The 22,128-nt window shown below is 38.1% G+C and overlaps 1 protein-coding gene across 2 annotated transcripts in view; it reads right to left on the bottom strand.

The window, feature by feature from the left end:
• MYO1E (myosin IE) overlaps positions 1-22,128 on the bottom strand; it is a 100,358-nt gene that overhangs the window by 60,783 nt on the left and 17,447 nt on the right. For both annotated transcript variants that reach the window (XM_075100227.1, XM_075100226.1), the window contains exon 2: positions 2,608-2,751. In XM_075100227.1, the coding sequence (XP_074956328.1) occupies positions 2,608-2,751 (144 nt within the window). The remainder of the gene's footprint in view (positions 1-2,607; positions 2,752-22,128) is intronic.

The following is a 22,128-nucleotide window of genomic DNA, read 5'->3' as shown; positions in this document are numbered from 1 at the left end:
TACAAAACAAATTTTCCATCTATTGTATATTACAGCACAGCTTCAAATAATAGTAAAAAACCCAGAGCTTACAACAATTGTTAATAAAAATGAAACTATCAGGCTTACAAGAATATAAACATATCATTCAATGGGATACTTTCATATTAGCAAAATATTTATTTTAGGACAAGCTAAGTATAGAAACATGTATTAGAGGCACACACACAACACACCTTGAATAAAAATACAGAAAGGAAATGGCATATTTAGACTGTTTTCCTCCTCTGCAACGGAGGAGGTCGTATTGTCAGTGTTAGAAAAGATTGTTTTGACCTGTGCAGAATATGACACATTCTGATTTCACAGAGAAAGTGCTGAGCATGCTCAGTCAGATGGAAACAGCCACTACTGAGCTAAATTGGACAATTACTTAGCTGCGTGTACTAGTGGGGGAGATGAGGGAGTTAGGTAATTCAGTACGTGGTGTAATTTTATGAGTGTAACTATTAGAAACAGTCCCTAGGAGTCTTCTCCTGCAGGCTGCCCTATAAGATGACACTCAGTTTCAAGCTATTATTAGTCCCAGAAAGCTTTTTTGCAACATTTAGAGTGACAGTATTTCAATGTTTTGCATTCTACCTACATCTACAAAATATTTTAGAAACCTTTGGAATTAGAATTGCAGCATACATGTACGAAACACCTGATACTGCTTTACAGGCAGTACTGGTTCATTGAGCTGGGAGTTAGCACTGTACCCATGTCAGTAAGTCCAGAATGTTGTAGTGCATGTTTCATTTAACAACCTGGAATTTTTCATAGGCAAACTTACTATCTAAGATTTCTGTACAAAAGTTGGAAAATTAACAAATTGATCCTGCTGGATTATTCTATGTAAGAATCTATTACTGTGATGCCACAGGACTAAATGGTAACATGTTAGAGAAGAAGTATAACTCAGTGAACATAATTTCTGTATTGTTAATTTGTAATGTTTTCTTCATAGATTTTTAAATTAATTCAAAGAAGAGTGACAACATCTGGGTCTTGAATATAATAAATCAAGCATTCATTGTGTCAGTATAAACATCTGAAGGGACAGTTTTCTGCTGGTAAACAATGACAGCATTTTCTGGAATGATTCGGTAATCTCTACACAATGTAGCACAGAGAAATGTTCATTCATGGGTGGACATACAAACAATTCAAAGATTCAAGAGATGATCTCCATTTTAGAATGGAAAGACTTTGCAGAACTCAAAAAGGAATATTTTCTCCCTACACAAAGGAATTAGAATGCTTTAAAAGAAGACTCTGATCCCTCACATGACCATGTCCCCATGGAAAACATACTTATTCCTGCTTCAGTAGAAAGATCACCTCCATGTTCATCTCACTTATTTTTATAAGAAAAAAAAGGCATAAAACCATTTCTTCAGCACAGAGCACTGAAAACTTTGTGAATGTACTGCATGGAAGATGCAGCATTCCACAGGGACAAAAGCGCTCATGTTACTAACAGGAAGAGTGCTATAGTTTGCCCCAATACTAGTTGGACAAGTATTGTGCAACTTTATCATGTTTCTGTAAGGCAAACTTAATAATGGTGGGCTACTTTATTGAACAGAGGATCCAAACCCATGTGCACACATGCATTAAAAACCTCCAGAGTTTGGGATGGAAATGTCATCACAACTGCAACATTAATTTTCCTGTATCTGAGCTGATACTTATCTCTTAACCTCACAAATATATGGAAATATCCGGGAGATGTTGTATTTCCTTCCCTTTCTGCTAAAAAAAGTTAAGTTCTTCAAGGAAACTATTCTCCAGATACAACTAGGAAGTATGAAAACCTGACTACAGCAGCAGAAGAAAGAAGAGTACCACTTTCTAGTACATAATCATATTGACTAGTGTTTACCAAATTCATTATTGCAGCTCATGTTATATTGTGAAAGCTAAAAATGAAATAGTGACTATTCTTATCTCAAAGAATTCCTTGCATATGAAGTTTTTAAAAAAGCAGCAAACCTTTGGTGCTGAAATATGTTTTTCTTGTTAGGTTATATGTTCAGGTATTTAAATATGTCATGTTTTCATTAACCATAGAAAAAAAATTTTTAAAGTGCAAACATGTTCACCTGTTTCCATCAGCCCATGATTCACGGTATTAACATTCCAGAATAAATTGTAAAGGGGATTATGTCACGGAAGAAATGTTATTTTGGAATCATTAGAATTTGGAAGGTATAGAAGACAACATGGTATCAAGACACATATATATGCCTTAAACCTATTAATTCATGCTCTCAGAAGTAGCATTCCTGCAGTAGCTTCAGGGGCCATGTGGATATATAAATATGTGGAGCTACAGGCCTACCTTCAACAACGACAAGAACAATTCCAAATATCAAAAAGAATACCTTAAAATAATTTTTCAGATCTTAATTTCAACCCTCAAAATTAGCTCAGTTTACAAAGACTTTGTGTAATCTCAGGTGAACTAGCACATAAAATGCTCAGCATCTTTGAGTAATCTGCTTAGATCAAATACATATAATTAGTTTCACATTAGCTGAGCAAGTCCACAGGCCCCACTAAAAACAACACTATAAAGGATACAAAAATATAATCATCCATATATCGTTTCTTTAGGTTCTCCACTATGGAATCCTCGGTGATTTTGGAAAGAAGGACCATATCATCCACTCCACTGTGCTTGACATTGTGGCTCTGCCAGTGATATCTGTAGTGTCCTTTGCTGCCCTGCAGGAAAGCACAACAAGCATCAAAGATGTTACTGCGTTTCAGATTACCATTAAATGACTAAAAACAATCTATTCAAATGCCAACTTCCAAAATAGTTTTCTTTCATTTAATAATATTCCTTGATCCAGGTATTATATAAAAGCATACATAAATGGCATCAACTGACTTGCATCTGAACTATTAAAGAACTGCACTGCCCTCAATTCCACAGGTAATTCCACGGGGTTTTGTGAATGTCTACACACAGAAGAGATTTCAGACGGCAGATGTTTCTCAATCTTGCAGAAAAAAACCCCAATTATTCCAACTGAGATGCAACTGTCGGAAACTAAGGATGCAAAATTACACTCCTACAGTGCAACTATTAGTAGCAAGGATAATTACCACCTAAACTACTAAACTGAGTACAGTGGATTCTCCACCCTTTACAGTCTTTTAAGTCAAACCTGCACATATGCTGTTACTCAAATGAAAGCTGTGAGCCTGATGCAGTAAGTACTCTCTGATGTTCTGCAGATTATGTTACACAGCTTGTCAGCTGCATGTCTTAACAGTCCCTTTTGATCTGTTAGTCACCATGCTTAACTGACATCTAAATAGATATTCTCCACACTTAGAGACTACTATTTCAGGATGCTACTGAAAACTTGTGACATTTCAAGCTGTACCACTTGAAATCAAAATCTCTTTTTTTCCAGCTGATTTGAACAGTAGGTAGGTTCTATGGATACACCCACAAACAAATTTAAATCCATTCTAGATCAATGCTATTAATTCAGCTATAAATCTCTTCTCCAAATCCAAACCTATTTTCAGTAGCTTGGCACATAATGTTAATGGAGTTCTGCCCTCTTGCCTTTTTAGATTTATAATTTTTGTTTACACAATACTGAAATTAGTGATGCTGGAATTAACACATTTTACACTCAGAAATTATGACTTTTGCTGTCAAGGAAGATGTGGCCAACAAAACGGCAATTCTGTGTATTCCCCTCATTTTTTAATGCCACGATTACAAGCAATGTGATTTTAGCTACACTGCTCTCATGTATATTATAGGATCAAGTCATGATCATCGGAACACAAGCCATTTATTATTATAACATATTTTGCAGAATAAAATAATGCATAATTTTTACAGATTAAGTAAGAAAATTTAGGTACTATGAATGCTTTGGCTGCACTCAAGTATTTTGAAATGGGACATCAGCAATTTACAGATGTGCAACTTTTGTGTGTACACCCTCCACACTAGCAAATTACCTGTGCAACTCTACTAACACAAAAGTATATCTGCCAGATTGTTTCCTCATGTAAATAGTCAGGCACTTGTACAAATACCACGTGTAGCAGTGGGAACTACAAATGGAGTCAGGGGAGCACAAGGTTCTTATCTGAAGCTGGGGCGGCTAAAAGTGTTCATTAAACTATTCTCAGACGACGTTTTTCTACAAACTTCACGGCATCTATTAGAGGGAAAACCCAACAAAAACTAATGAAGACACAGATCGAATGCATAATATATATTAGGAAATGGAGTCAGGCCTATAGGTTATCCTCATCGCAACTTCACCGACATAAAACCAAGGACCAACTGGACTTTTATCTCAAGTTAAATTAACTTGCACTAAAACCAGACCCACTTTACCACTGCAGACAGCACAGAACTTGCAGGCTTTATGTGTGTTTTCTATTAAGTCTCCAGCCATTGCGATCACTGATGCAGCTCCTTCACTGCTAACAACACTAAACAACAGTTGCACACTTGCATTAACAGAATGCTGTTAAATATAGGACAGCAGAGGTAAATATGTCTGAAAACACACAATCTCAGCAATTTTTCTTTAACATCCACAACCATACATGAGCTTCAGTAAAATAATAAACTAGCTTAGTTTGTGTGAACTTTGTCTATTTTATATTTGCACAATAGAAGCAGTGATCTGGAAGCACTGAGAAATTAAGGAACCAATTAATTTTTGGAAATTGTTATAAAACGTGACTGAAAAAATCAGCTGAAGGTTGGGTTATTGGAGAAAACAGAAATCTGACAGAGAAGCATAATTTCCTTCAGTGTACTCATCATTTATTTGTGATATTACACTTGGAAAAAGGAACTGGTAGGATGGACAAAAAGGTACAGTATCAAAATAAAAAGAGATAATTACATTCTTCACAAAGCTATATAGAATGTGGTTTAGTATTAGATAACAGAGTAAGCTACAGAAAATGTGTAAGAAATCGGAGTGGGAAAACAATCAAGCTTCCCATTGGAAGCTATGGCATCAGAGCCAATAAATTTAATGAGAAAAGGACAAAGCTCACAAAACCACAGGATATATGGAAAATGTGCCCACAGTTGGCAAAACAGCAGGCTTTACAAAAGTCAGTGACTGTTGTTGACTGTGATTAAGCCACACACACTACCAGGCCAAAGGGTTCTTTCCCAAAAGCAATGCAAACCAGCAGGCAAGCAAGAGGGGCAGCACCAGGAAGACTCAGCTTGCCCTCAGAGCAGCTCTCCCCAGCGCTTACACACTGCTTTAACATGCAGCTGTAATCAAATCTGAGTACACATACAGTCAAATGGAAAAGGATGCAGAGAGATTTAGTAGAAAAGCTGCAGCCTAAATATCCAAGCACTAGCACTGAAGACAACAGAGGGTGGTAGCACTAAGTAGTTCACATTAATATTCTATCACACTTTAAATGGCAGTTTCTATCAGTAGTTTGGGACTACTTTTTTCCCCTTTAAAGCATGGCCTTACATGCAAATATACAGAGAACCAACAAATCATCACCAGATTATTGTCAGACTTCTCCCTAGGATCTAAAAATAGGCTCAAGCTTTAGTAGTGCCTAACTGCATCTGTGGTTAAGTTTTGTTTTCACTCTCCCTTCTCCAGGAATCTAACACGTGCAGCGGCTAGCATCTCCTTGGATTGGGCAACAGAACAGAGAGTGCTGTTTCCACAGAACACTACCTACCCCCAAGTTCTTGCTCAAACAGGAGTGATGACTTCAGAGTCTAACCTGAATTTATCAACTTCAGTCACTTCTAACTGGTACTACAACCAGTTAACAGGTAACAGTTCACTGCTTTTTATACAGTTTTGAAATTAAAAGAAAGAAAAATCTTCCTGTCATAAAAAAAAACCCACCACATCATAGCAGTTGCAAAAGCTACTCTTTACATTTCTCCAGGCTGCATATTTACTAAAGATCAAGGATACATACTTAAAAATTACAATGCTTTTCAACTGCCCACATTGCAAACACTAATGATTTGTTCTTACTGCATATTTCTTGAGAAATTTAACCTTTATTTTAGCTAAAGCTTTCTACCACCCACATAAAAATGCAGTACTCTAATCTGGAGACAATTTACAACTAAGCTAGTTACCTGGTGCCCATCTTAACTTGAACCTGCTTTGCAGGGAGGACTCAGACTAATTTCCTCAGCTGCTAATTGTCCTTTGTTGCCCTTCACACAACAGGTTTTCCCCTCCACCCCTCTCCACCTGCTCTAGGGACACGTCTGGTCTCCTGGGACTGACCAGGAACTTCAGAGCCAGCAGAACAAGGGCCAGTGGAGACACCCCACACCCTCATGTCAGCTCTAGCCACAGTGAGGACTCAGTAACTTGAACAGAGCTCCCCTACAGCATGGTCAGATCTGGGTGAACAGGGAGGCTCAGAGCTTACAGTCCAGTCCACCCTTGGGCCTAGCCGTGCAGTTCAGATGTCAGCAAACAGCAACTTGGCTTACCTTAGGTTTTCTCAGTGAAAGATGTGATCTAACTACAATAAATAAGCAAGTGAAAGTCTGTGTCAGCACTAACAATGCCTAAGCAGCTGAAAAAAGATGAGCTTGGCAGATTGGGGGGGGGAAGAAACCTGAACCACAACACTGTATCAACAGCCTGATAAAAGCCACAAAAGTGGGAACATGAGTGTTGAACAACCTGGCTGCCAGGCCTCCTTCAGGCTCTCCCTCAGCTTCAAACCCAGCACCCGACTTTGCCCAGGGAATGGAGGCTGGGCTGAGGAAGCTAGAATTAAAGGCATGTACTGCATTGCTGTCAGCTCTTATTATTCATTTGGTTGCTGTTTTAAGCTTAAAATCAGATCTGCTTTGCACTGACAAGAATAATATTTATGAGTTATGAGATGACCCTGTGAGCTAGGAGCTGTTTCCAAGCCATACTGCTTCAGGAGTACATACACAGCTACCACCTGGCTAGAGACTAGGCAGCACCGTCCTACCCACCCTAACAACTTTATTATCTTCAGCATCAAAAGAGTCAAGACTATAAAGAACCTAAAATTAATTCTACTCTCACTTTGTGTGTCTCCCCTAACACCCACTCATTAACAGATTAAGACAATTGCTACATTAATACCAAGAAAGGGGATGTAAAATACTTTCTAGGTACTAAATACTGTCTGTACTTTCTGTACTACTTTTGGTATGATATGGTTAAAAGCACATTATTGTTTTGTTTGGAATGAATAATAAATATTGATGAGATATTTATTTACAGAACATTCTTTTTGCTGCCGTCTACCTTGTGTTACAATAGCATCTGCTGGTTTCTTATTTTTGCCTTTATTTTTTTTTGTGTATTTTTACATTATCCTAAGCAACACGTATTCGATGTGGCTATAAAAAGATTAAGTCATGCTGTGTCACAACAGGGATTTCTTTTAACTGGGAAAAAACCAAATCTTTTTTTTATTTCAAGCTGTTTAAAAATAGCATGTCTAAAAATAAAGCACTAAAAACAAGGGATCAGAAGAGACTGTATATTCTGCCCCTGAGAAGGAGCCTTGTTTCTCTCTCTCCATCAGAACTCTGTCTAAACTACAACAGCCTACATGCCATAAATAATCACTCTTGGTTCCCACAAAGGGAGAAATTACTATCCTGAATCTCTGACAGCTTTTTTCAGTAGCAAACATCAATCCTCTATCACAGTGCAGAAGAGATTCTCAGCCTCCATGAGGGAGTAAGATGTCAAATGATCACAAATACGGCCTCTTCTTTCCCTTTTCAGCTATGACAGAGTACTAGTGCATAAAATCCTTGTAGTTTTGGAGGCATGTATCTATCTACTCAGATTAGTATTATGAATACAATAATAAATGATACACAGCCATCATCTTAACCAAAAATGTCACAAAACTGAAAAAGCTGCACACCATTTACTCTACACCTGACATTAATGCTTCTACCAATGGAGGCATATCACTAGTCTCATACATGCATAATTTGTACCAGTTTTTCCATCTAACATGGAGAGAAAAACCCCAACCCACAACTTTTTGCAATGATATCATCCATCAAAATAGCAAACTTTTATAATCCACTCACAGGAATCTTTGACATATTTCTATAAAGTGAAAGCATCTGCTGTTCTCATTAGAGAATATTGCAGAAATAATTATCATTAATTTTGGTCCTCGACTGGGATAATCAAAACTGAAAAGCCACAGTGGACAAAAGTGCTCCAAAATAGTTCTTGTATATCTCGTGTTAGAAAAAAATAGAGATAATGGCTGTAATGATGTGACCATACTTCAGAAAGGAAATTAAAGGAAGACAGCAGAAGCAGCTAGATGGACAAATTATTTAAATTTAACATGAAGGAAATATTAAGGGAGACAAAAAGCAGTGCTTTAAGGAAATACTAAAGCAAAAATATTGAGCATCTAGCAGCAGGGCAGACATTTTATACAGAGAACTAAAAATATCAAAAATATATTAAGGAATGGAAAGTACTAGCAGGTTAATACCCCAAAAACCACAGCTAGGGAAATAAAATACTAAGAAAAAGACTTCTGGGGGGAAAAGTCATCAGTTCTCACTGTTTGCTGTTGAACAGGGGTGGATTCAGCCCAATGTGACTAGAAGGACTGACCCCAGAGCTGGTTACAGGCTGCGGGAGATCCCAGTTGCCCAAACATCTGGTCCCATCAGCTCCTGTGCAGGTGGTGCCTGCCCCAGCAGGGCCTGGCTCCAGGGCAGCTCACCACCACCACCTCCCGCTCTGGAGCCAGGGAGCAGCCATAGCTCTACCTCTCCGCAGCCAACGCCAGTACACCTGGGGCCGGGAGGAGGGGAAGAGACAGAAACTAGAACCTGCTTACCTGAACAGCAAATACATGCTTGTAACACAATACAAGTTATGGGAATGTGAGATGCCTACAGGGTATACGGATTATGCTCATTTTCAGGAGTCAGGAAAGACATCAGCATTCTTGTAAGATAAATAACAGAACACTACCAAAATAAAAGTTACTTCAGTGTTTGACTGTGAGGATCATGTATTGCATGAGTATTAATCTTCACTAATATTTTTTAAAAGGTTATTTTTAAAAAACCACAGCTACTTGACAGAACAAAATAAGGATGTGAATGACCTTAAGAACAGATCATGCTAACATACCTAAGTTTTTGACACAATTTACAGAGATGGTGGGCAGATACCAGAAGGTAGTTAATGAACTGTAAATTCACGGTTGTTTACCCCACAGCTTTTTCGGTGGCTGTGGCCTAATGTTCCAAGAAGTAAACTTCTCAAGGAAATGCAATACTGTTAACTACTTAATATGGTTGACTAACTCTTAGGCATTAACTGCCTAACTTGACTTACTGAGCAGTCTCCAGAGCTGTTCTAAATTTGACTTGTTCCTCATGGCACGACTAGCAAAAGTTCCTGTGTCTGTGGTGGATTAGGAACAGGCCTTGCAATTGCAACATTTAGATGATGAGCAACCCCCCATTCTAATAGTTTCACTGAGCAGCACTCATGTACACTGACTCTTGATATGTTAATTGTATATGCAATTTACATCCGTATATACCTATTGTCCAAGTTAAGGAAATGCAAGACAACAATTGTAACAAACAAGTTTCACCTCGGCTGTATCCGTCCTTAATGTATAATAAAGCTTTTATACCTGTCACTCTTCGCCATTAAAAACAGGTTTCAAAGGGGTTCGTGTAGTCATACATCTTATGTGTAATACTACAAAATACTGTACATTTTAACACAAACTTGCTATCAGTTCCAGAGAGTTTTAAAATTCATTTTGGCACCTGTACAATATAGGGGCATATGTGTGCATGTGAACTTTTTCTTCCCTCCATCAATGTCATTACAAAAAAAAAAAAAAGATGGGTGCTGGCTTCTCCTCCTGATATCTCCCTGGAAAAGAGATACTCTGAGATTTTTTTGTTTATCACCTCCCCCAAAATGCTACATAGCAACTGGGATCTCAGAGGCCAAAGACCACAACATTTTCCACAGCTGCAATGCCCCCAAGGTCTCCTCCACCCCTTCAGGAACAAGAATATTATATATTAGTGTTTTTTTCTTTTTCCTTTTTTTTTCCTTTTATTTTTTTTCGGGGGTGGGTGGGTGGGTGGTGGCGGTATATTGTTTTGTTTGTTTGTTAAAACAACAGAAATGAAAATTAATTTATTCTAAGTCTTCCTCTGTGTGTCACATTTACAGAAAAATGTTAATATGGTCTTTAATTGAAATACGTAGTTTGAAAACTCAATCAGTAAATTCAGACAAAATGCCACTGCCTCTCCTATACATCAGACTGAAAATATTTTTCCTTGATCATCCTGAAACTAAATAAGAAACTGAAGTCAACTGGGAGCTTACCATCTTGTTTCCAGAGACAGGAATCTCAGAACAGCATGACTCAGAAGCTTTAAGCACAGACCAGCATCTTGCATATGCACTGCTGGAAGACGGCATTTTGATGCTCTCTGGTACATGCTATATTGGTGCCAGCTGAAGTTTTTGCAGACAGTAAAACCAGTGGCATATTACAATAAGGTATTCCCAGCCATGTCCTGTTCTAGCTCATGTCAGTACTCACTCCCCTGCCCTGTCTCCCAGCGTTTAGAATCTCAAGCTTTAGCACCAAACCATGCTCACAGGCCACAGTCACCTCAGTGAATTCCTTTGTGCTCAATCACTGCCCTCTTTGTACAGCTGTACGTGAACAGCAGTTGGAAGTTGCTCTTCCTTCCCCCCTTCTACTGACCCTTTTGTTTCATGGTAAAATTAAGGCATTTGCTTCCTCATCAGACCAATACTAAGACATTAACCTGAGAGTTTAAGCCCAAGTCTGTTCCCAGCAGTAGGTTAGTGGTTGATGACTTTGTGACAGAGGGTTTTATTGGAAAACGACTTCTCTGTGCAGTCTGACTACCTTGGGACCTCCAATTACCCTTTTACAATGACAATTCAAGGATGACTGTTTCCATCAGCAGGCTAAGGGCACGTTGATTCTGCAGTTCACCAAGTTAGCTGGCGAAAGCAGTTTAACAGGTTGGCCCAGATTCTCTAAGCATTGCCTCCCTGTATGATACCGCTCTGTTTTCCACAAAGATACAGAGGTCTTAATGAGACGATGGCCACAGCATCTCCTCAGATCTAATCACCTGGCATACAAGTGTGCGTTTAATAGCACAACCAGTAGATAACTACTATCACTCACTCCTTTGGGCACCTGAGGATCTGCCTTTGCTATTTCACTAATACATACAAAATTGCTGTGGGTGTGGGGATAGAGCTCATTAGTCTTAAGCTGAATTCTACTTTTTTTTTTTTTTTTTCCTACACAAGAAGACCAAATACTTGCTATTCTTCCAGGCCTTCTGGAAGACTTGGTCTCTGACTGGATTTTAATGCTACCTGTTCCTTCTGTCATGGTTTCCCTTTCTGTAGACATGCAGTCCTCCTACAACAGAATACTGGCTTCAGGGGTACCAGCATATATAAAGAGAACAAGAAAATTATTTTAACCTTATTTCTAGCTGAAGGTTTTGCTTCTTTATGCAGAATAGAAAATTAAGAGGATGGCAATATTTTTTAATTAGTTACTTAGAATTTAAATTGCTAAGTCAACAAGACAACGCTGAAGGATCAAAGGATAAATCAATCAATTTTTGCAAGTATTAAAGATGTAGAAATCATTATAGTATTTGTAGAAATTCCAGGGAATAAAACTACTGCTGTTAAAATACCATCTAGTTACTACTCCTTTGTAACTGAAGAGTATCAGTTACAACAAATCCACTCTGTCTGCATCTCCAGAATCAATTTCTAATTATGTCATTTGCACTTTCAAATGACTGAAAATAGCTCTTTCCCAACAGCAAGTGTCTACATAATCAGTTCAATGTTTTAATTATAAGCAGGAAGATACTATACTCTAAAAGAAAATACTTATAGCTCGTATTTTTAGTTACACCCTAATAAACCATGACTTGTCTTTGAAAAACAAACTCAACAGCAATACCACCAGTAACCACAAAGCATGACACAAAGAGAGGAGATGCCAAACTATCAGTTTTGAATCTTTCCCTGAATTTAGTACAAAATTTTATCATCTTTAAAGTTTTTTTCTTGTCATAAAATATTTGCTTTTCACAGCAACTAATTTTATTGAAATAACATCACCAAAAGAAACTTTTACATAATAAAATGATAGTAAATGTCTTAAATAGCATATTGTACTGCATGGAAACATTATTCGGATTAAGAACTATGGGTCTACCATTAAGACTTCTGCTTTGATTTTCATTAAGATCATAATATATTTCTACACATTCTAACACACTAGGTATGTAAAACGTGGGTCATAACTGATTTTCCCTGACTGCTAAGGCTTTCAGGTTTGGTTCTTTTTTTTTTTCCCTATTCTACATCAGTACACATATAAGATAGCTCTATTTTTTCCATTAAAAATACTAGAGTCATTGAAAAAGCTTAATGAAACCAGAATAATCAAAATCTAGTAATTTGTTTTCAATCTGTAGTCTGCTACTTCTGTAAGATGAAGAAAAAGTAACTTTCTGTTACCTGGTTAATTACTAGCAAAGCAGTTCATGCAAAAACTCCTAAGTGGCCCATAACCTGAAAGCCAGTGAGGACTACCAGCCCTATGCCCAGAGCAGAGTGATGACCAGCACACGGGAGCCCGTCCACCCAGGGGAACGTGGCACAGCAGCCGCCTGGCTGGGCATCCCTTCTGCACAAGCTGTATCAGCTGTTCATCTGCTGCAACTCACAGTTTGCCTGCACTTTGCCAAAATAACTTATCGCAGGGAGGAGGTTTGCATGAATAACAATCCTAAATGTCACCAAATAACTATTTATGACAGCCTTTCTAACCCTGCAATGACCCTTACTGCTTAGCCCGAGATTGCTTTTATCTACCCTGTTTTTAAGACCATACCCAGTGTATGTCCTAGAGAAGGATGAACAGTAACTGCAGAATAACAACTTCAGTGTTATATGTTATATTTTTATCCTTTCCGTGCATTCTAAAATTTTACCTCCATATGCCTTTTTTAAGGTTCTTGGGTATTTAACTCTGATCTACAAACATCATTTTTTACTGCCTGCCCAGTCTAGTAAAAAAAACTCTTCAAAAATACAGTTTTAACAGAGTGTACCAGCTCTCCTACTCAGGTGACCAAATTAATTTTTTTAAATGATATTGTATTAGAAAGAGCAAAACCATCCTTCCCAAATGCGTAAAGAAACTGAAACAATCTCAATAAATGGATAATTTTGGTTGGCCTAGAGATTTAATTAAAAAACAAAAACATCCATGCCCCAATTTGCCCATTTCATTAACTTAATAATATACTACCCATGGAGACACTGTTACTTGCCTATCACCCCAAACCTACTTTTTTTGTTTCATTTGCTTAGCACCTATTCATAAAACCTCTGGATACAAACCAATTTAATTCCAATGTGATGCACTAACACACTCCATCAATAATGGGGACTGTTATATTCTACACATGAAACTGTATTATTTTCTTCTCAATAAATTATTGAACAATTACAGCTTTGTTGGGTGTATTTGTCCTTACCAACTGCTAATGGATTGTAAGAATACAACAGGTTGGGCAGATCATAGAAATTAGCATGAAGCTTGTTTTATTAATGTTGTTTTTAAACCAAGAGTATCTCACTAGATGTTTTTGTGCCAACAGCTTCATCTAGTTGCATAAAAACATGCAGTAATTCCGCAACAATTGAAAGATTGATTTTAAAAATCAGCACATTAGCTAAATCATCTCTCCCTGAATCACATCTGAATTTGGAATAATTTTGAAAAACTACAGTTGAGTCTCTTCTGGCATCCTTTTTATTTTTTCTTCCTTTTTGGTATAAACACAGCCATCTTCTAAACTTTTTTACAAACCAGAGGGAATATAAATTTTTTTTTTTTTTTGAAGTGGAGACTGTCACACAGTCACATCTGTGGCAGTTCAGCCTAAAGAAAAACACACTTTATTTATTGTAATAGGCATGATAAAACAGCAAAAGCTGCAACACAGCAGATAACTCTGGCCAAGATTGGTATTTCAACAGTATGTACCAAAAAGCACCTTTGTGCTGACACCACAAAATTTTTAGTGTAATGCACTGCTGAGATGCCAAAAATAAGGCATGCAGTCAACTGCTCATTTCTTAACATGGGCACTGGATTGGCCATTGGTTTCCAGTTAACCCATTTTTGAGACATTTGCTTTGGTCTTCCCTAGCATTCTGTCACCTGTCCTCCTGCATACATAGCATTGTTTCACCTGTGATGAGCAGGGCATTACAAGATAATCAACACTGTGTTGTACCAGGGTGGTGTTCCATGATAAAGAGCTCATTTGCCAAAGTCCTGCTTGCAGAATTTCAAGGTATACCATTAGGGGTTGGTTTGTTTGCTTTTTCCCCAAGTAGGTGGCTTCAAGAATGTCTACCTTCATGTTGAATTAGTGTTGCATAAGCTGTCCTTGGACTGTGTTCAGTTGTAGAGCTAAGGTGACTTGATTTTTATACAGGTCGCTGTATTGGTGGGGACTACCTTAACAAGGAGAGCCCTAGGAACCATAGTCCTGCAGCACTAGACAGCTGTGGCAGTGGGAGGTGGGATATGCAGTGAAGAGCTGAAAAGCTTTTATTGCTTACTCAGGGAAAAGCAGGAGGGCTCCTCCTTACAATATCCCCATTTCACATGTGAACTGACAACTCCTCTCACTTGTGACTGTGGCTGGTTGAGCTGGTTTGGGGGTCCAGGAAGAGCTCCACAGTGGGGGAGACTAATGCAAAAATTGCTTTCTATGTTTATTTTAATTTCACAGAGTGCTGAGTAAACAGAGTAAAAGCTCCAGGACTAGAGCAGCTTCCTGTTTACCTCAGCAATACTGACTCAGAGCAATAGGGGAAATGCTCAGAGAGTGCTGTTCACTCACCTACAAAGGAGCCGACACCTGGGTGGTAAGGCACATGTACATAACCCACTAATTCCTTTTTATTAGCTTTCATATTTTGCTATTCATGCAACAAATCAGATTTGACTCCAGACATTGTAGTAGATAGACTAATTGATACATTGATTAAACCTTTAATCAAACGCTTTAAAAGAATCCAACCTTAACATTTATTTCAGTGCATGCAGATACAAATGCTTCCTTGTTTAATTATTACATAAATACACACAGGAACTCCTTTGAGCATTCTGCCTCAGGAATTAGTTACACATCTTTCCAATGGACCAAACCTGCAAGTTCACATCAACTCCCAAAAAGCTGCTATTAATCAAAAAGCAACAGAAAACAAAATCTTGGAAAAAGCAGTATATATCAGACCTGACAAATCTTATGCACTGCGTAGGAGACTCAAATGGATATTACTTCACATTCTAAACTGAACATTCATCTCTGCCTGATCTGCAAAGTGCCTACTACCTGCTTCCAGCATAAGGGTGAAGGATGGCTACACAACTACACTGTAGCTTAGGAGCGTGTGTTTTCTAGAGCTCACAGGAGTCCCCCATCAGAAAGCACATTCCATTGCCAGTCTGACACTCCAATAGGGCAAAAAGATCTTTCTTCTGCAAAGTACAGAGTGACAGCACAAAAAGTCTAAGCTACTCAAAGATATAAAAGTGGGAACTCAGTTATAATGAAACTTAGATAATGAAAGCGCTTAACAGTCAGGGGACAATTTCATGCACAGGTTCATTTATCCTTTGTCATGGTGTGATTTTTACTTTAACCAATAACTACACTATGCCAGGGCAAGCAGGTCCCATTAGGTGTCCAACAGAGAGATATTCTCATAACCAGATTATCCTCCACATGCACACTATGAATAAAGTTAATACTTGACATTGCACTCATTTTCTAAAACAGTTTTGATTATTCAGTTCAGGGCAGCTTTGAGAAGAAACTCCATTAAAAATACAGCATATAATACTTTGGCTATATACAATAACTGGTTTATTTTCATTTAATATGTTAGCTTTACTTCACTGGCTTTTATTACAGTATCTTCCTAGTCAATATGACGAGAATGCTATTCTTCAAACATTTTTCTGAATATCCCAGACTGCTGCTGATTTTATAAGGCTGTCATATCTTCTTCCTGTCAGATCTCATGCTTCAAATTATTTAATCTCTATGAAGCTTGTAGACTGGCTCTGCAGACTTCCATCTTTCCATAGTAATTCATAAGGCATCCAACAAAATAAAACTAAAAATTAATATACCTCATCTCCACTGGCTAGGTAGCTCACTGCACTCTGCCAATGAAGCTGGTGCCCCAAAAAGGCGGAAGTATAGAAACACATTGGGAATACGAAGAGTTCGTCCTACTCTAGTGGAACACCATGGTTATTAGTTGAATTTTGTAAAGGAAGTGTCTGGCCCAACATTTTTTTAATATAACCTTCAACAGCTAGGAGACTGTGTCTGTGCAGTTATTACACAGGCTGTACCAATGTATGTGTATGATCCCTGCATCTGTAGTATCTTTGTTCTAATAAGTATGGGCAGAAGTCAACTTAATAGGTAAAGTGATAGTTTCTATTGGTCTACGACAGACAGGTTTTAGCACAGAAACAGCTATTCCCCTCCCCCCTTTTTTTAAATGTTAGAAAGTTTATTGTTAATATCTAGCATTCAAATTATCACTGGAGCAAGAAAGCTTACTAAAAACTAATTTAAACATAAAAACCATCTTCATAACTATAGGCTTTTACCAGATGCATGAACAAGTGAATTCATTTGCAAACTAGAATTCTTCATACATTTACTATAAGAAAGTAATACTATCAGGACACGTATTAAGTCTCACAGATGTTGTACTGGCATAATTACTCTTTGAGCAGAGATGCCAGCCAAAAGAAGCTCTGAATGCTCCAGTAGGCTTAAATTGCTGCCGTTTCACAAAACCTGTAACTACCACCAATTTTGCAGAATTATGCAAGAGACTAAATTTGCATTTGTTACACCTTGTAATTCAGTATCAGCATCATAAGTTAACAGAAATAGTTTGAAACCTATGTATAAGGGAAACAAAGTGAAAAGCTAAGTATTACCTTTGAAGAAAAACTGCTGCATACCATGGCAGAGAAGTTACCCTAATTTTATTTAAAAGAATTGCTGTATTGGCACAGTGTGATCATGCATTTTCTTTCCCCTTTAATTCTCCATTTCTATGTCTGATCCTGGCTTCCTCTCTGAAAATTATGACCATTTTCTCTGTTGAAGACATCAGGACACCTTATTTAACTAAAGGTCTTTTTCATTTGAACACTCAAGTATAGCGAAAAGATGCAAAGCATCCAAAAAGCCAAATCCAAAATTGTATTGATGTAAAATCACGGTGAATACACATTTGCACTCTACATTAGGTTCCCTTCATCACCATCATCTGTATCCCTATCAACGTGTAGACCTCATTTAAGTCTTCAAAGAATTCCTGTTAGATAAGTTTAAACAAGATTAATCCAGCTACTTGTTTATATTCCTTAACAGTAAAACAGCTTAGCATCTTTTCTCCAAAATAGAAGGCTAGATAGCTTTTATCATGTTAAGCAAAATGCTAAACTGCACTATAAAAAAATCAGAACAGGTAAAATTCAAGCTAAATCACAAGGTTTCAAAATTGGGGGTGGGGAGGTGAGGGTGTGGAATCAAGAAAGAACTCAAGCCTCAAATATTAAACCATGGCTGAAGACTTTGGCTTGCAGGACTTCAACACAAAACCACATTAAACCACATTAAACTTAAATGCTTGTGATGTACCTTGCTTTCAACTTCTGGGCTCATTCAAACTCTGTGTCAAACCCACATAAACTAAAAAATCACTTTGAATGTAACTAAAACCAGCTGAATGGCTTTCCATCTAAGCATAGCATTCTGATTCAGAGAAGACAGCTGTTAGGTGAACACTGTTTCTTTCCCTCCACCCCTAAACAGCCTGGACACAAACCAGATACTCAGATTATCAATATCCTTTACCTTTTAGCTGCTACAACTCATTACACTGTTGAATCCCTTAGAGACAAGCTTTACCTTTTTTCTATACTCCATATTAAAGCCAAGATTTGGGGTCCTTTAAAAATAAAGTTCTAGCTCAAAACCCAATTTGCACTCAAGTAGCTTTCCTCTAAGTTTACATCTCAGCTTCTAAGGGACATATTCCTTATGACCCCATCAGGACCACAAGAACAGCTCAAGGTCTTTCAAACATGCTATAAATGCTGCCTTTGACTCTATCTTGCTAAAAACAATTTTAAGTGGTGAGCTAAAAATGTGACCCAAATACAATACCAGTAGCTATACCTTTAGCCTGTACTGGGCCATTAAGAACATATTCTGCCACACACCCCTCAGCTGTGCACCATCATCATGAGTGAGGCATGCAGATGGACAGAGATATTCGGTGAATAGGTACCCACTAGAGTTCAACTTAACATTATTTCCAATTACTTTGCACATGGTTGTCATGAACTTTAACAAACCCTTCCAATATATTTCTCCTTCCAGAGGAGTTTCTTTGCCTTCCTCACACCTGACCTAGAAATGCTGAATAAGTTAGACTGAGAACCAAAAGGAAAAAAAAAAGGTGACAAACATTCCAGGAGCAATACCAAAAACTAGCTTCTTAAAGAAATATTGACCCTTTCTACAGACTTCCCTGGTGCCAACTAAGGGTTCAACATATTGAATTAGCCTTCAGATAATCCTAAACCTGCAGGTTCATTTTTCAGGGCTTTCACTGCAGTTGCTGGAAGGGACAAAGAGCTTTATTCCATTTTTATACTGTCTGAGATCGATCTCTACTTCTGCTACTACACAGCTGCTTGTTTTTGTCTGTGTTTCCTGTGAGCAATACTCATTACTGTCTCAGCTGACCTTTGGTTTCTGAAGCAGCAGATGTCCATAGCTCAGCTGGTTCTTGAGAATGGTTCAGAACAGGCATCTCCAAGTCCTGGCTAAGAAACATGCCAAACTTTCAACCTTCTGCTACTGCAGAAAGACACGTGCAGAGACACTACCGTTGTCTGCAGACCACAGCTACTGCCCTTTCGTTACTACTGCGTATTTGGCATTTTCCTTAAGTTTCATGACAATATGATCATGTGAGATTCTTAGACAACCAAGAATTTAAGTCAACGCCATAAACTTTGGGACCTTTGACCTATGATGTTTGAATACACATAAGATGCCAAGGCACTGATACATTATATGTTTCAACATGTATAAGACTATTTTCATGAAGATCTATTTTCTTCGTTTGAAAAAAAGATTTAGATATGAACTTACAAGCAAGTTCTTCCAAGTTATTTCAGGTGAGATGTTTTTCCTCTATGTAATCCCAGACAATTCCTTGTGACCAGTGCCATTTACCAGATTTAATAGTTACAGAAAACTGAGCCATTCATTGACACTGCCACAAGCCATCACTCTAGCACAGTCTGAAGAAGTCAGTGCTCAGAAAGTTTAAGGGCAAAAATAAACACCACTTTAACCTCTATGAATAAACCTAATAATACACTCCAGCACAGCACATTTTGTAGTCAAGCTGCTTGTACTTAGCCATAGCATCCACAAAAACCTGAAAATAAAGAAAAGGGCCCTTATAAAAAAGAAAAAGCCAAAGTGGAAATAAACTTGAACTGTGTTGGAACATTTTTCCATGGAATTAAAAAAATAATAATCCAGGAATGGGGAAGATTTGGGCAGCCCTCATAATGCAATGCTCAGGATAGTACCAGTCTTTACATAAAGAGAGCTAAGACTTTGCCCAAGATAGTTGTTGTTATTAACCAAAGGATAATTGTGAATAAAGGAATGTAGTAAGTCTTTTTTAATCAGTTGCTTGAGGTTCTTTGGTGACATAAACAATGCATACACAAAGTTGAGCATGAATTATTCAACACCTAAAATACTGAAATCATTGAGGCTTTCAAAAACAAAATTCTTCTAATTATGAACACAATTAAAAAAGACAAAAGAAGCATGACATGTCCAGGTACTTGTAATAACTTGCCAACCTATTCTGTCAGTTTTATTTATGCCTAGTTACAGAATCACAGGCTGGAAGGGACCTCAGGGATCATCTAGTCCAACCTTTCCAGGAAGAGCGCAGTCTAGACAGGATGGCCCAGCACCCTGTCCAGTCAACTCTTGAAAGTGTCCACCATGGCACAGTCAACCACTTTGCTGGGGAGATTATTCCAATGGTTGACTGTCCTCACTGTGAAAAATTTCCCTCTGGTATCCAATCGGAATCTCCCCAAGAGCAACTTGTGTCCATTCCCCCCTGTCCTCTCCATGGGACTCCTACTTGCAAAAAGGGAGTCTCCATCTTCTTTGCAGCTCCCCCTTAAGTACTGGTACACAGTGATGAGCTCCCCTCTGAGCCTCCTTTTCTCAAGGCCGAATAAACCCAGTTCTCCCAGCCTATCCTCATATGGCAGGCTTCCCAGTCCTTTGATCATCTTGGTGGCCCTTCTCTGGACCCCTTCCAGCCTGTCCACATCCTTTTTGTATAGCGGGGACCAGAACTGTACACAGTACTCCAGGTGTGGCCTGACAAGCACTGAGTAGAGTGGGATGGTGACTTCTTTCTCCCTGCTGGTGATGCCCTTTTTGATGCAACCCAGCATCCTGTTGGCCTTCTTGGCTGCAGCAGCACACTGTTCACTCATGTTGAGCTTCCTGTCCACCAGGACCCAGAGGATGTTTTGCTGAAAAGAAGAACATTCTCCCCTTGCTTCTGTGAAAAGTATCTACGCCAATTATGAATCTTTGTCCCTGCAGGACTGCAAGGAAAGACAGTTCTGAGGTAGCCTATCCATTTTTATAGATAGCATCCTTTTCTTAAAGAGTAAAAAAGGAGGGCATAATCTTAAGTTTCCCCCCTTGTCTACACATTCAGGTTTCAGAAGACTATCTGAAAACTTAAATTACACATTCCATCTAATCTGCCAGACTGAAATGAAGGTCTTCTGTTTCATTGTTTATGGATTTGGAGCTTCAAATATCCTCCAAGGTAACCTTTCACAGACACACACAAAATAACATCAACAAAACTAAGTACAATAAGACCAAATCCAACAAGACCAGAGTAACTCTTTATGAACTCTGGTTACTAAAAAAAAAAAAAAACAACAAAAAACCAAACACAAACCCCCAAAAAACAGGGTTTTTTTAACAAGCAAGATATAAAGGTAAAGATATTGAGAATACAATTTTTAGTATTACAGACACACTCCATTGTTAATACCTCCAGTTAGTGAAAGCTATTAGAATCACCTATGTTAAGGAAAGCCTCAGGGCTTTTTCTTTAGGTTTTTCAAAATAAAAAAGAACACACTTGTAGAAATTGTTCTTTAGTGAAATTTGTAAATTGTTTGTAATACATGCAAAAAAAATTTCTCCTGTAGGTTGTATAGCATTTAAACATAGCAACATGCATCTAAAAGCACATGCGCACTAGAATGCCTTGTCTAGGTAAGTTGTTAAATATGCAGATGAATAACATACTTTACAGTTTCCTATTAAATCTTTTTGTTCTATATGCAGTACCATAAAATCTCATTCTATCATTTCAGATGTCTATTGATTGCACTTCAATTTAATTTAGTGAAAAAACTGTTAAGTATTACAGTAGTGAGAGGAAATGTTATATGTGAAAACCTAAGTAGCTGTAGACCAGGAGTGAAGTTAGGCCAGAGTACACAGTTCACAGCCATGTGCTCTCCTACTACTTCTAATGCTACTGGGTATAGTACTGGTGCTCATTAGGGGTGGGCCATTCACCCCTATCGAGGTCACTTGAGGGCAGTACACTATCCTGTTATTTGACTTAAAGCATATGATGGAAAAGGAGACAAAGGTACAAAGTATGGAATGCTTTAACCATTTCAGCAAATGAGGTGGGATCTGAAGTTATAAGGTTGGTCATTTAGCGATATAGGTTTGGGGTTCACACTCCCCCTCAAAGCCCCCACTGATGCCATTACATGCTTCGGTTT

Source organism: Phalacrocorax aristotelis, chromosome 7, assembly GCF_949628215.1.
Source record: "Phalacrocorax aristotelis chromosome 7, bGulAri2.1, whole genome shotgun sequence".
NCBI classification, from domain to species: Eukaryota; Metazoa; Chordata; class Aves; order Suliformes; family Phalacrocoracidae; genus Phalacrocorax; species Phalacrocorax aristotelis.
This window is presented reverse-complemented; position numbering and strand designations above follow the sequence as displayed.